At 36.8% G+C, this 14,487-nt stretch overlaps 1 protein-coding gene across 3 annotated transcripts in view; it reads left to right on the forward strand.

Annotated features, from left to right (window-relative positions):
- Positions 1 to 14,487, forward strand: part of PIGN (phosphatidylinositol glycan anchor biosynthesis class N) — a 226,101-nt gene that overhangs the window by 117,738 nt on the left and 93,876 nt on the right. For all 3 annotated transcript variants that reach the window (XM_069100249.1, XM_069100250.1, XM_069100251.1), the window contains one exon: positions 11,016 to 11,094. In XM_069100249.1, coding sequence (XP_068956350.1) covers positions 11,016 to 11,094 — 79 coding nt within the window. The remainder of the gene's footprint in view (positions 1 to 11,015; positions 11,095 to 14,487) is intronic.

The following is a 14,487-nucleotide window of genomic DNA, read 5'->3' on the forward strand; positions in this document are numbered from 1 at the left end:
TTTGCTAAGCACTGTGTTAGTCCCTGGGCATTGAAAAGACAAAAACAAAACAAATCTTGCCTTTACCCAGTTTTCAGTTTTTGGGTGGGAAACAAGATGTATATATAGTATATCTATCTGTCTATCCATACCTACAGGATTTTTCAAAAGTCTTAGTGCATTTTTAAGCAATTAAAGCTCTTTATATCTATCTATATAAATGTATCTGTCTTATAGATATCTATCATATATGTATATAATGTGTATGTGTTTACATATATATGTATATATGTGTGTATATATATGTATATGTGGGTAGATAGATACCATGCACCCTTATTATCATTGTGTACATTTGTCAGCAAAATTAGCACTCTGAATATATATATATATATATATTTCTTTGTAAATCATGTACATGGAACTATTCCACTAATTATATATTTGAAGACTTATACAAAAATAAAAATTGAAAATATTTTGAAACTAGTATTTTAATGGTAGAAAAAGCCTATTTGTTCTTACTAAAATAAAATATTTTGATGAGAACATGAAAGAGTATGCTTCATTATAAATTATACTTTTGAATACTTTGTGATACAGCAAATCTATAGATGTAGATATAGCAATATCTATGTCATATATAAGATAGATAAGTTTGGGGGAGGGCACTAACAGCTGGGATGATCAGGAAAGGCCTTATTCTACATAAGGTGCATTTGAGCTGAGTTTTCAAGGAAACTAGGGATTCTGAGAAGTGGCATGAGTAAGAAGAGGCCTCAGGGACAGTGAGTGGAAAATAATGGAGATGGATGAAGTGTCATGAGTGAGAAATGTTAGGTCCAATTTCAATGGATAATAGAATGTGAGAAAGGAAATAATGTATATTTGGAAAGGTAAATTGTAAAGGGATTTAAATGCCAAACAGACAAATTCATGTTTTATCTTAAAGGTAATAGGGAGCCACTGAATTTTATTGAATGGAGGATTGTCATTGGCAGACTTGTGCTTTAGGAAAATCGCTTTGGCAGTTCTGTGAATGGTGGATTTGAGAGGGGAGAGATTTGAGACAGGGAAACCAATTAGGTCTTTTTCAGCATGTGGGAAAAAGGATGAGTACCTTAATTATAGTGGTGACCATGTGAGTAAAGAGAAGGGGACAGATGCTAGATATATGATGTAAGGGAGAGTGAGAAGTAAAGGATATGACAGATCTAGTTATTTGGAATAATAGTGCTGTGGCTAGAGATAGGAAAGTTTAGAAGAGGGATGGATTCGGGGCCAGGGAAGATAGTGAGCTTTATTTTAGGCATGTTGAGTTTAAAATGCTTATAGAACATCCAGATTGAAATATCTAATAGGTAGTGATGTATGACTAGAGCTTTGAAGAGATATTAGGCCTGAAGACACTCACTACACACATACATACACACAGATATTATAGGAACTAATGCACTAAGTGAAGGGAGTATAATGGAAAGGTGAGAAGAGAAGAGGAGTCTAGGACAGATTTTTTGAGCCAACCAAGTAGGGGCGTGATATAGATATCATGCCAGTGAGCCTGAGAAAGCATAGTCAGATCAGTATTAGGAGAGCAAAGGGGAGCAGTGCCACTAAAACTCCAAGAAGAGAGGAAGAGAGTATCTGGAAAGAAAGGTTGGTCAATCATTTGATATGCTATAGAGAGGATATATATGAGAGAGTTGATGAGAAACAGAAAAAAAAACCCTTTTCAAACTGTAAATGTCATATAAAGGTCTGTTGTTATCATTTTTTAATTACATGATAAAAAAGTAAAATAGAAAGTCATAGAAATCCTAAAAAAAAAAATAACGGTTGATAAAGGCTTTAGACCAAGTTCATACTGGGTGTTTTTAGAGTTAGATCTTCTGCTAATAATGCTAACTCACATTTATTTAATTTTGGAGTTGGGGATGGGGGCAGGACGTGTGATTTCATTGGTGTCTCAGAGAGGTCCTGGTAAATAAGGTAACTCACTCAGCAAATGCAGATGTGCAGCTTATTTAGTTTTAGAGTGTGGCCAGCTGGCACTGAATGCTCAAGGGACTTGCCCAGGATCACAGAATCTGTATGTGTCAGAGATTGAATCTGAACCTACGTCTTTCTGTTTCTAAAGCCAGCTTTTTCAACATGACTCTTCCCCTGCAATCAAGCTGGTCTCACCATCCTTGACACTGACTAATTCCTCCATCTGTGGCTTTTGTCATGTTCTTTATCTAGTCCAAGATTTGCCTACCCCACCCTACTATTTTCATCCAAATCCTCTCCGTCCTTTAGAGCCCCTTACTTTTCCTACATAACCTTCCCTCACTACTCCGATCCCTAGTGATTTCTCCCCTTATACAAACTCTTGAGCTCCTGGCCATAGTTAACCTGTACCACAGTACTAAGCTTTTGATCATATATTTTCTTTGACTTTTGTACTTGTGTCATCACTACCCCTCCTTTCCCCACACAGTTAATTTAATTACTCTGTATTGTTTCTTTGTATGTGTTATTTTGTATTCTCAACTGGATTGTTAATTCTAGGATCTTTTAAAACATCTTTTTTTGTTAAAAGAAATGATGCAGCCCAGGTATATAATACAATTTAAGTATTTTTAGAATGAGATATTCTGGTAATGATAGCACCTCACATTTATATGACTCAATTTTTCAAGATGCTTTCACATCTGTTGCTAATTTGTCCCCATCAAGTACAAGATCTGTACCTTAGATTAATGGTTCCAAAGTGGGGGCCATTGCTATCTGAGGGAAGGTGAGTAGCATGACTCTAAAAGATGTGTGATGAACAAATCACAGGGTGAGAAGATGGATTGAATCTCATGTTCCCCCACAATAATCCGTTGTGGACAACTGCCATACAACTACACCATCCCCTTTACCTATTATAATTGAGCCTTGCTTTTCCCTACTGACCTCCCTTGGCTTCACCAGGTCTTGGCCCCTTAAAGCAGTTATAACCTAACTGAGTGCTAGTACCCAAAGCATCTACAAGAAAAAATTCCTCTTTCCTCCTATCATCCCCATACACTGCCACCTCTGCCCCTAAATCTCTTTATGATTGATACAGGAGTCTCAAGCAGACCCTGTGCTACCAAAGCCTTGTAAAAGCCATATTTTTGTTTTCTACAGTATGCAGTAAGCTGCAAAGTATGAATCCCTATTGATGGGTTGCTATCTTTGCAAACCTTAAAGTATTACATAACTGTTATCTATTATATTGTTATTTTTATTATAGCATGATCTTTCCTTGATTTCCCTAATTCCATTAAAGAAAGTCCTCAGTTTCTCACCTTCCTTATCTTTACTTCCTTACTCAACTATATCTGTCTACTTCAAAGTTACAAATGATCTTTTAATTGACATATCTGATGATGTTTTTCAGTCGTCATCCTTCTTGACCTCTCTACAGTATTTGACTCTGTTACCCATACCCTTTTCATGAATACTTAGCTTCTCCACTCTGGCTTACGGAAAATGATATGTCACCTATAAAAACACATCTGCACACTTAAAAAACTTATGGATAAAATTTTTTTCTTACCTCTCTAAATATCTTCCAAATGAAAAGTTCCTGGACACACTTGTTAAAAATATAAAAATAACACAGCATTTGATTAGCCTTCAAGAATGACTGATTGAAATCAGGGAAGATGGAAATTTACTAGCTGAATTTCAACAAAGACCTTTACATAATTGGTAGATGGGAATGAAAAATGAGTATCATGATTTAGTAAGCACAGCCAACGATGCATTTCTTCCATTTGGATCTACATGTCTTTGTGATGTATCTTCTTCAACTGTGACAGCCATTAAAGCCAAGTATGAAAATAAACAGAACTTAGAACCAGACCTTCGAATTGTTATATCACAAAGTTTTAAAGTATGATTTATAATAAAGCATACTCTTTCATTCTCTCACCAAAATACTATGATATTTTAGTGAAAGCAAATAGGTTTTTCTACCGTTAAAATAATATTTTCAAAATAATTTTAATTTTAATTTTTGTCTAAGTTTTGGAATATATAATTTTCAGTGAGATAGTGCCATGAACATTATTTATAAAGAAGTAAATATACCTATATTCAGAGTACAAGTTTTTACTGATACGGGTACATGATCAAAAACATTTGGCAACCACTGCCTTAGATAATAAAACTTTTTCCTAACTCACTGGGTTGCCCTTTTGTTACACACTGTGACAAGAGCACTTCGGAGAGTCTGGTTCTTCAGTACAGGCATTCAAGCATAGGTGCTCACAAGGTCAAAGGTATGGGTGTCCCCAGAATCTAGGAGAGGGGAATAAGAAAAATAATGTCTTTATCTTCCTCTAGTCTACTCATGTACCTGTGCCTCTATTTTTCTTTCTATGCCCCACCTTCTTCAGTTCCAATTAAATCATCCCTTTCATTCTATTCTCATTGATACGGTATGTATAAATTATACATACTTTATCTTTTGAATGGAAGGATCCATACAGGTCATCTAGTTGTCTTCTTGCTAAAGAGGAATGCTAATAGAAACATTGCTATTGATAGAATATTATTTTCTATTTTTCTTTCTTCATAAAAGTATCCTCTATTTCTGTTATGCTATGTGTTAAATAGACTTTTGGGGGATAAGCTGGCAACCTAGCCACCATTTATAACATTGTTCCTATGAGAAAATGTGTTCCAAGTCCCAATGAAGTCATTTACAAGTGAATTTTGGAGCATATTGCAATTAGAGATTTCCTGTTTACAGAAATACTCAACTGTAGCAAGAGGTATGTGAAAGCATATGAAGAAAGGAAATTGGCAAAAAGTTAAAATATCTGACCCATGTAAAGAGACCTTTTGAGAAAAGTCACCGTGTTCAACATGAAAGATGTATTTGATTGATCTTGCTTGATTTAATGGACAGAACTAGGATCAGTGAGTAGAGATGAAAGGGAAAGAGTTTTTACTTCTTTGAGGGAAAACTTCCTAACAATTATAGCTGTCCAAAAATGGAATGGTGTATTTGTAAGGTAGGAAATTTCCTATCACTACAATTCTTTGGATGGCCATTATAGGGAATATTGTGGAGGGAATTCTTACTTCAGACATGGTGCCTCTCAGCTCTGAGATTCCATGATTCTTTGCTTTTTATAATTAATTACTTTTGTTTAATATTTAAGAATTACAGTGATGTAAAAGGAGCCATTGCCTCGCTCTGAGCCATATCATAAATAGGCTACTTAATATGTTGTTTACATGCCATCTTTGCTAATATAATATGATATTTTAAGTCAGTTTAAGAATTTAATAATTAACAGTCCTTGGTTCTTATTCAGCATTTGGTTCATAACTGCATTCTGCAAAAAATAATTTGTGAAATAACATGGGGGCGGCCAGGTAGCACAGTGAGTAAGAGCACTGGCTCCAGTGTCGGGATGACATGTGGATCGAATCCGGGCTCAGACACTTATTACCCACCCAGAAACACCTGGCTGTGTAACCTTGAGCAAGTTAACTTAACCCCAATTGCTTAGGGGAGGCCAGGTGGCTCAACGAGTAAGAGCACCGGCTCTAATGTCGGGATGACCTAGGGATCAAATCCGGGCTCAGATACTCAGCACCACACCCAGAAATAACTGGCTGTGTAACCTAGAGCAAGTTACTTAACCCTGATTGCTTAAAAAAAATAAAAAAAGAAATAACATGACTATATTATATACACATGTGTTAATCATAACAAGATGGTAAATTTTATTTAATAATAGAGATAGGGCCTAGACCTATGATTTTGTAAGTAGAGGGAACTCCCAAATTCTACCAATGGAAGTTGGTACCTTCTCTGCAACTTGTCATCTTAGAGGGTTGCCTGGAGCACTGAAAGGTTAAGTGACTTACCCAGGTATTTGCAGTTTCAAACCCAGTTCTCTCTCTACTATGCTACAGTGCCTAATTAATGCAGATGTGATCATCTTCTATTTTTAAGTTTTTGTCACAAAGTTTCATTGCAAGATGGTATGTAACTCAAACTGAACTGTCAAAGACAGTTAAACACAGACTGGCCAAGGATCTGCAAGCTACAGCTAGAAGGTCAAATCCATCCCTCAGAAAGGTTTAATTTTTTTAAAATACCATAAAACGTTATTTTAAAATGTAACGGCTATTCTTATCTGGTAGGCCTGGACAAAAACACACTATACGGGCTGTAGTTTGTTGACCCCCAGGGTCAGAATGTTCCTATGGAATAGATACAGTAACTTCATTTAATCAGAGCATTCCTGAGTGAGGCATAAAGAGGGAGGTAGAAATACTAATTTTGTTAGGTGTATTTAAACCTAACATCTCATAAGGGATCAATTATAAGCATTTTTATAATTAGCTCATTTATAATTATGTTCATGCAATGAAGTAATTTATTTATCTTGAAACTATGGAAATGATATCAAATTTCCATTCTTAAAGAATAATTCTAACTCTTATGGAAATGATATTAAATTTCCATTTTAAAGAATATCTCTAGGCTCATGGAAATCTAGGAGTGAAAGAAACTTTGGAAGATCACTTAAGTTATGTTTACTACTTTCTGCTAAGGACCACAGCAAAGATAAATAACTAGGATCTTGGAGCACTGGATAGAAGTTAAAGGGAGAGAAATTCTGCTATAGTATAAGGGAAAATTTCCTAATCATTTCCACTGTCTAAAAATTTTTAATTTACAAAGAAAGAAATTCTACAGCTTTACTCAGAAACATCTTTCATATATATATATATATATGCATGCATATACATATATGTGCATACATACATGTATACACACATATTATGTATATTTTAACAATCCTATGTCTTATAAGAGCTGAAAAGGACCTTAGAATCCTCTAATCCAGTTTCTTGTGTTCAGGAAAGAGGGTCTGTGAAATTGGATGGAAAAAAAAGTACATCCTTTTTTTTTCACCAACATTTATTTCCTTTATAATACCCATGTATTTCATACACTTGAAAACATTCATCCGAAAAGGTGTTCATGGACTTCACCAGGTTGCCAAAGGGTCTGTGACACAAAAAGGTCAAGAATCCCTCCTCTAATGCAAGTCTATTCATTTCAGAATTGAGGAAGCTGATGACTAGAGGGGTAGTGTAATGGAACTGGGAATTTAGAGATCTTCCCTGCCCCTTAATAGACCTAGGGGAGGTTGAAGACCTCCCTTGCTTTGAAAGTAAACTCTGCCCCCTGATAGGCTGAATGTAGTCACATGGAGCCTGTGATGGAGGGAATTTGCTAAAGGGTGGAGCAGCAGCTCACAGAAAGCTTCCCTGCTGTGAAGATAAACTCTGTCCCCCATAGGCTGAATGTAGTCACATGGAGCCTGTGGTGGGAGGAGTTTGCTGAAGGGAAGCAGAGCCCACAGGAAGCTGGTTCAGAGTGCACCAGACTTTGGGGGAGAGAGATAGCTCATTAAGGAGATAGAGAGGTTTGTGAGTAAATATTGATCTGGTATTCTATTGTGGGAAGGCTGAAGGATGCCATGGCTCTCAGTGTTACTGTGGCTTCTGAATATCTTTGGTACTGTGATGGAATCGGCTTATTGATTTTGGGATTTGGTTTTCTAGTGTCTAAATAAATGCTTCAGTTCTGTTCTCTACCTGGAGAATCTGGTATATTTTTCTATTGAATGTCATGTGATACTTATAGTCATGGTCTTTATCATGATTGTGGGTGCTGTAAATATTGCATTGGCTCTACAGGTAGCCATTGACCCATGGTTACAGGAACAATAAATAGCAGAAAGGGGTTTGAATTCAAACCTTTTGAATCCAAATGTAGAATCCTTTCTGCAACAGCATGCTAATCCTTTTTGTTGTGTTGTTGTTCTTTTTTGCTTTTTTTTTTTTGGAGGGCAATTGGGGTTAAGCAACTTGCCCAAGGTCACACAGCTAGTTTTGTGTTAGGTGTCTGAGGCTAGTACTCAGGTCCTCCTGACTCCAGGGCCAGTGCTCTATTCACTGCGTCACCTAGCTACCCCTATTGTTTTTAATTTACAATTGAACAATATTGCTCTTACACAGTAATAGTAACTTTGCCCATTACTCTCCCAATGCTTACTTATACAGTTGTACAGTTCTAGTCTGCATTCTTTAAAATGCAGCATGAATAATAAAAAAGGTTGTATTTACTCACTGTATTATTATTTCTAACTATGTATTTCTTTAAAAAGTAGAAGTTTAAAGATTGCTATCAGATTTTAAATTACTTTAAAGTGAAACATAAGTACTTACATGTTTATTGTAGTATGTGGATAATGAAAACCTCTTCCTGGTTTGTGCTTAATCCCTGGTCAAAAGGTTCACTAAAATTGTTACAGTTGATTTAATCATTTCATTAGCAATCATTCTGCATAGAGGTTCAATGTTATATCAACATATCTTGCTCTTCTACGAAGTTCTTCCATTTCTGGGTATAGAATTATTAACAAGAGCCAAACAAGTCTTATGTTGTAATAGTTCTGTAAATCTGTCCTAGATTGAATACCCAAATTGCTAAACAGACACAAATGTAAATATCAGAATTCATAATTAACAAATATGAGTGTAAAGTAACTTATTTTCCTCTAACCAGGACATGATGGTGTATTTTTTCCTCCCTGTTCATTTTTATCCTATTTGTGCTTTTTGGGAGGGAATCAAACATTTTCTCTCACCTCCCAGATTGTTTTCTTTTTGAACATTTCCATTGGGCAGCAGTACTCCCTGGAATCCTTTCAGTTTTTCATGTTGGTTTTTAGGAAGTCCGTGAATTTTTAAGTACTTATTCATATTTTGGAGAACCTTGTCAGTAAATCACCATCATATCAGATCCTCCCCCTTTGTCTTCTCCATTTATTGACTAGACTAACCATTGCATATTTCTACTTATTTTTATCAATACTATCATATTTCTGTGTATTTCTATACTTTCATCTTGGCCTTATCTTTTCTTTTTCTTTTCTTTTTTTGCCAACTCAAGATTACTTGGCAAGATGTATTGAAAAGCTACATGAATAATCAAATGCACACTGATTAGAAGTAGTTTTTCTCCCTACCAGAGTCTTCTTTCATAGTTGTATATTTTCTTGCCAATCATGGCTACATCCTAGCTGATGCACTCAGTTGTAATTAGGTCGTTTCTAATGCATCACATGTAACTGTTGAATCAGTAACACTAATATTCAACTGATTATAATTTCACAGTATTCTTTTAAATATTTTTCATTTACACATAAAGTTTTCCATTCATATTTTATCATCCATTTTTCCTCCTAATGATTTATCATCATCAAATCCCTTAAAAATTATCTGGAAGTATTGCTACAGGAAATCTAGGATTTATATACTTCTATGACTAGAAGGGACTTTGAATACTGCTGCCTGTACAATCTGGGACAGATGAACCTGTGCTTCTTTTAAGTATTTCCAATGCAATTCAACAGTGATTACAAAAAAGTAGATTCCAGAATCTAAACTTCTTTCACTGTGAGGAAATCCTTTCTTACATATGAGCCCAGTTCCTCATACTATGGTTTAAGTCCATTTACTCTCATTAGGGCAGGTAGAGAATAGCTAATCAGAATCAGTATCCTCTGTATAATAATTCTTAAAACATGTGGAGACAATTATTGTGCCCCCACCAAGGCCTTTCTATTCCAAGCTCAATTATTTAGGATCTTTAACCTCCTCTCAAGGAAAAGGTAATTTTCTTCTCTTTAATCTTTTTTGCCACTTTTCTGAATCCATTCCAAGTTCTGTGCATCTCTGCTTGCTTTTTGATGTGAAAGCAAGGAAAAGCTACGCAGGCAACTTCCTTAGCAGTACAGGTATATGCTTAAAATATTGCAAAGGAAAAATAAGCTTTTACTAATAGAATTTACATTCTGTTAAAATAGTAAATTCATGTTTGAAATGTCTTTGAATAAAAAAAAAAGGCTTTCTAATTAAGGTATATCTGTAGAATTCTCACATTTGGGAGCTTCAAAAGTTATTACATTTGTGAGTCTTATGATTAATAAGGTAAATTTAACATATTCTCACTCACACATAACATCCCCAAAACTTTCATGTATATCTCTTACAATAATAAGAAAGGAATAAAATGATCCTAGTCTATTCTGTATCCCACTGGGTGATTAATCTTTCTGATGCACATCTCTGAACATCGAATCAGTATCTTCAGTGATTTCCCATTACACACTAAGTAAAATCCAAACTCCTTGTCCTGACATTCGCATACCTCCATGATATGACCTCAGCCGACCTTTCAGGCCTTAGTTCCTACATCCAGTTTCCACAGTCTTTTCTCTTTCAAAATTCCCCTTTGATATTCCTGCAAATCCAAAAACCCTGTCTGAAGGATACTCAGACACTGTCAGTCCCTTATTCAACAGATATTTGTAAGGCATGCCTACTATGTTGAAGGTACCATCCTCATTTTGGGGGATGGAGATAAACATTTTAAGGGAGCCATTGAGAAGTTGTAAAAACTACCAAGAGGATTATGAAGAAAGTTGAAACCTTTCTATGTGAAAGTTGACTGAAGGAAGAAAATTATTGGAAGGTGGGGGCAACATGATAGCAATTTTTTGATTCTGATGTAGTAGCAGACAGAGAAAGTAGTGGCCTTTTTTTCTCCTTGACCCAAGAATATATAAGTAGGACCACTGCAAAGGAATTCTGAGAGGCTCAGTTTAAGGAAAAACTTCCCAACAATCAGAGGCATTGAGAAATGAAATGGGCTGCCTCATGGGCTAGGGAAGCCCCTGTCACAGGAGGTTCTCAGGCAAAAATTGCTGACAGTTTGCGGATATATGTTTCAGGAAGAACTTGGACTAGATAACCTTTGAGGTCTGTTCCAATAAAATGACTTGAACCTCTTCTTCCTGGTGTTATTCTTCTACTCCAAACTCTCCAAGCTAATAATAATCTCTGCCCCAATATATAAAGTTATCAGATGTAGGTAACCTGGACTTCGTATCCTTTTAACAAGTGTATTTTGTTTTTTGTAGATTACTTTCTGATTCCAAACAACTTGAGATTTTAGAAAAAGCAAGATCCTACCTTAAACAGAAGAAGTATAAGGATGTGGTAAGTGTATTTACTTATATACACTCAAGTATATATTCTCAATTTCTTGAAAGTCCTATACATATGGCCATTATTGCTCCTGGAGAACAGAGTAGGGAACTCTTTTGAGTCCTGGAAAGGAAGAAATATATTCTGTGAGCCACCATATTCCTTTCTCAGTAGGGAACTAACAAATATTACATCTGTGAGTAGTTCCTTCTTTATATCCCAACTATATTATACTATAAGATTTTTGTGGATTAGCACTGGAACCTGATTTTCTTTCTTTTTTTTTTCATTTTTCAAATGCTTTATTAACTTCTGATTTACATCATTAATTTCTGCCAGGTTTTGAGTTACAAATTTTCTCCCCGTTTTTCCCCTACTCACCACCCCAGCATAGCAGTCCCACAGGATATCACCTCCTCCGATCTGCTCTCTCCCATATCTTCTTCCATACCCCCTTAGATTTTTCCAGGAGTGCATGGTGGATTTCTATGCCCCAGTGCCTGTATATCTTCTTTCCCAATTACATGTAAGATAGTATTAATAATAGTATATATGTATATATAATATTAAACATTTGATTTAAAAACTTTGAATTCCAGATTCATTCCCTTCCTCCCTTGTCACCCACTCTTACTGGAAAGATAAGCAGTTCAGTATAGATTGTACATGTGTAGCTAATGCAAAACATTAACATAGTAGATATATTGTAAAAGATTGACTATATTTCCCTCCCTCCTATCCCACCTTCCACTTGTTCTATTCTCTACTTTGATCCTGTCCCTTTTCAAAAGTGAGTGCTCCCAACTTCCTTCCCCCCCAGCCTGCCCTCCCTTCCATCATCCCCCCTCTCATCCCCTTCGTCCTACTCTCCTGTAGGGTGAGATACCCTATAGTGTGTATTTCATTCCCTCCCCAAGCCAAATTCAGTGAGAATAATGTTGACCCATTCCCTTTTGCCTTCCTATTATTACCCTCCATTGTAACCCTTTTCCCTTGCCTCTGCTTTATGAGTTATTTTATCCCATTCTGTCTCTCTCCATCTCCTCTCATTATATTCCTCTTTCACCTCTTAATTTCCTCTTTTAAGTATCATCCCTTCCTATTAAATTGGACCTGTGCCCTCTATCTATGTATACCTGTAAGCATATATACACACATTCACATATGTATTCATATGTCCGTATAACCTCTGATATAGACATATATATATATGTATGTATATATTTCTATTCCCTTCAACTATTTTCATACTGAGAAAAGTTTCATCAATTACAATTATCGTTTTTCCATGTAGGAATGTTAATAGTTCAACTTTTATAAGTTCCTTATGATTTCTTTTCCCTGTTTACCTTCTCAAGCTTCTCTTGCTTCTTGTATCTGGATGTCAGATTTTCTATTCAAATATGTTTTTTTTTCATTAAGAATGCTTGAAAATCCTCTATTCCACTAAATGACCATATTTTCCCCTGAAAGATGATACTAAGTTTTGCTGGGTAGGTGATTCTTGGTTTTAATCCCAGTTCTTCTGCCCTCCGGAATATCCTATTTCAGGCCCTTCGATCCCTCAGTGTAGAAGCTGCCAGATCCTGTGTTATCCTGATTGTGTTTCCACAATATTCAAATTGTTTCTTCCTGGCTGCTTATAATATTCTCTCCTTGATCTGGGAATTCCAGAACCTGGCTATAATATTCCTAGGAGTTTTCTTTTTGGGATCTTTTTCAGGAGGTGATCGGTGGATTCTTTCAACCTCTATTTTGCCTTCTGGTTCTAAAACATCAGGGCAATTTTCCTTGAGAATTTCTTGGAGGATGATTTCTAGGTTCTTTTTTTTATCATGGCTTTCTGGTAGCCCAATAATTTTAAAATTATCTCTCCTGGATCTATTTTCCAGGTCAGTCGTTTTTCACATGAGATATTTCACACTGCCTTCTATTCTTTCATTTGTTTGGATCTGTTTAACATCATCTTGATTTCTCTTAAAGTCACTAGCTTCCCTTTGCTCCAGTCTAAATCCAAGGGAATGATTCTCCTCATTGAGCTTTTGAGATTCTTTTTACATCTGGCAAATTCAGCTTTTCAAGGCATTCCTCCCCTCATTGCCTTTTTGAGCCTCTTTTGCCAATTGAGTCAGTCTGTTTTTTAAGGTGTGATTTTCCTCACTCAGGCTGTTGACTCTCATTTCTTAATTTTCTTGCATTGTTCTCATTTCTCTTCCCAATATTTCTCCACTTCTGTTATCTGCTTCTTAAGGTCCTCTGTGGCCTGTAATCAGCTCATATTTTCCTTTGAAGCTTTTGGTGCAGGAGTTCTGACTTCACTATCTTCCTCCTGTTCTATGCTTTGCCCCATTTTGTCCCCAAAATAGGAGTCTAATGTTGGACTCTTCTGTTTGTTTTGCTTCCTTTGTCTGGTCATTTCACCCCTCAGTCACTTGACCCTGGGCTTTTTGCCACAGTAGGACTCTGCCACCAGACAGGGTACCTTTTGTCCCAAATGCTGGGGTTTTCTCAGCTGCCGGAGGTATTAGTTGGGTGCCCTATCTGAGGCCTCCACACACTCTGGCAAGCTGGTCATGCACCCCAGGACCCCCACCCTAGACCATAATCCAGATCCAAGCAGGTTAAAGCAAGAGTGATTACCACTCAGACTGGTCGCTTGGTCCCCCTACACTCTGCAGGCCAGGAGCTGAAGCTGCCACATGGCGGCTGCATCGGGGCTCCTCAGTGGTTTCTCGCCCTGGGGCCAAAGCTGACACACTCCCAACTACTGGTCCCAAAATCCATACTGCACTGACCTCTCACTTTGTCCTTCACATCTGTGTGTTGATGAATCTGGAAATGGCCACAGCTGCTGGTGATCTGGAGTCCCTCTAGTCCGTGGCTGGTCAGGCCCACCTTGGGGCTAAAACCTCCGGCTCACGGGGGCCTGGGCTTGGCTCCCAGAGCACTGCGCTGGCCGATTCCTGCCAGGATGTCCTCAGCAGATTAGCTTCTTTGTGTCATTTTGTGGGTTCTGCAGCTCCAAAGTTTGTTTAAAGTCCCCTTTTACATGGATTGGGGAAGGTGGAAGCTGGAGCCCCACAGAGGTTCTGCTTCTACTCTGCCATCTTGACCAGAACCTGATTTTCTAATGTAACATCATTTCTATAGGAAAATACATGAGTTTAAACCAAAAAAAAAAAATCAACTTATTAAAATCCTTTTGGAAGGCAACCAAAACAGCTTGAAACTGTTCTGTGTCAGAAGTCAAAGACAGATTCATGGCAGAACCATGTTTTCATTTCTCCTATTTTCTTGGGTTTTTCTTTTCCTTAAGGTTCTTAACTTCAAAAGTAGGAAACAATCCCATTTCACTCTCAAAAATAAGCAACTACTTTGTATTTCTGAGTATTTTTTTAAATGAGA

The sequence above is a fragment of the Petaurus breviceps genome, unplaced genomic scaffold (assembly GCF_028583685.1).
Source record: "Petaurus breviceps papuanus isolate PSGF00001 unplaced genomic scaffold, PetGlider_PUasm1.0 38, whole genome shotgun sequence".
In the NCBI taxonomy this organism is placed as follows: domain Eukaryota; kingdom Metazoa; phylum Chordata; class Mammalia; order Diprotodontia; family Petauridae; genus Petaurus; species Petaurus breviceps.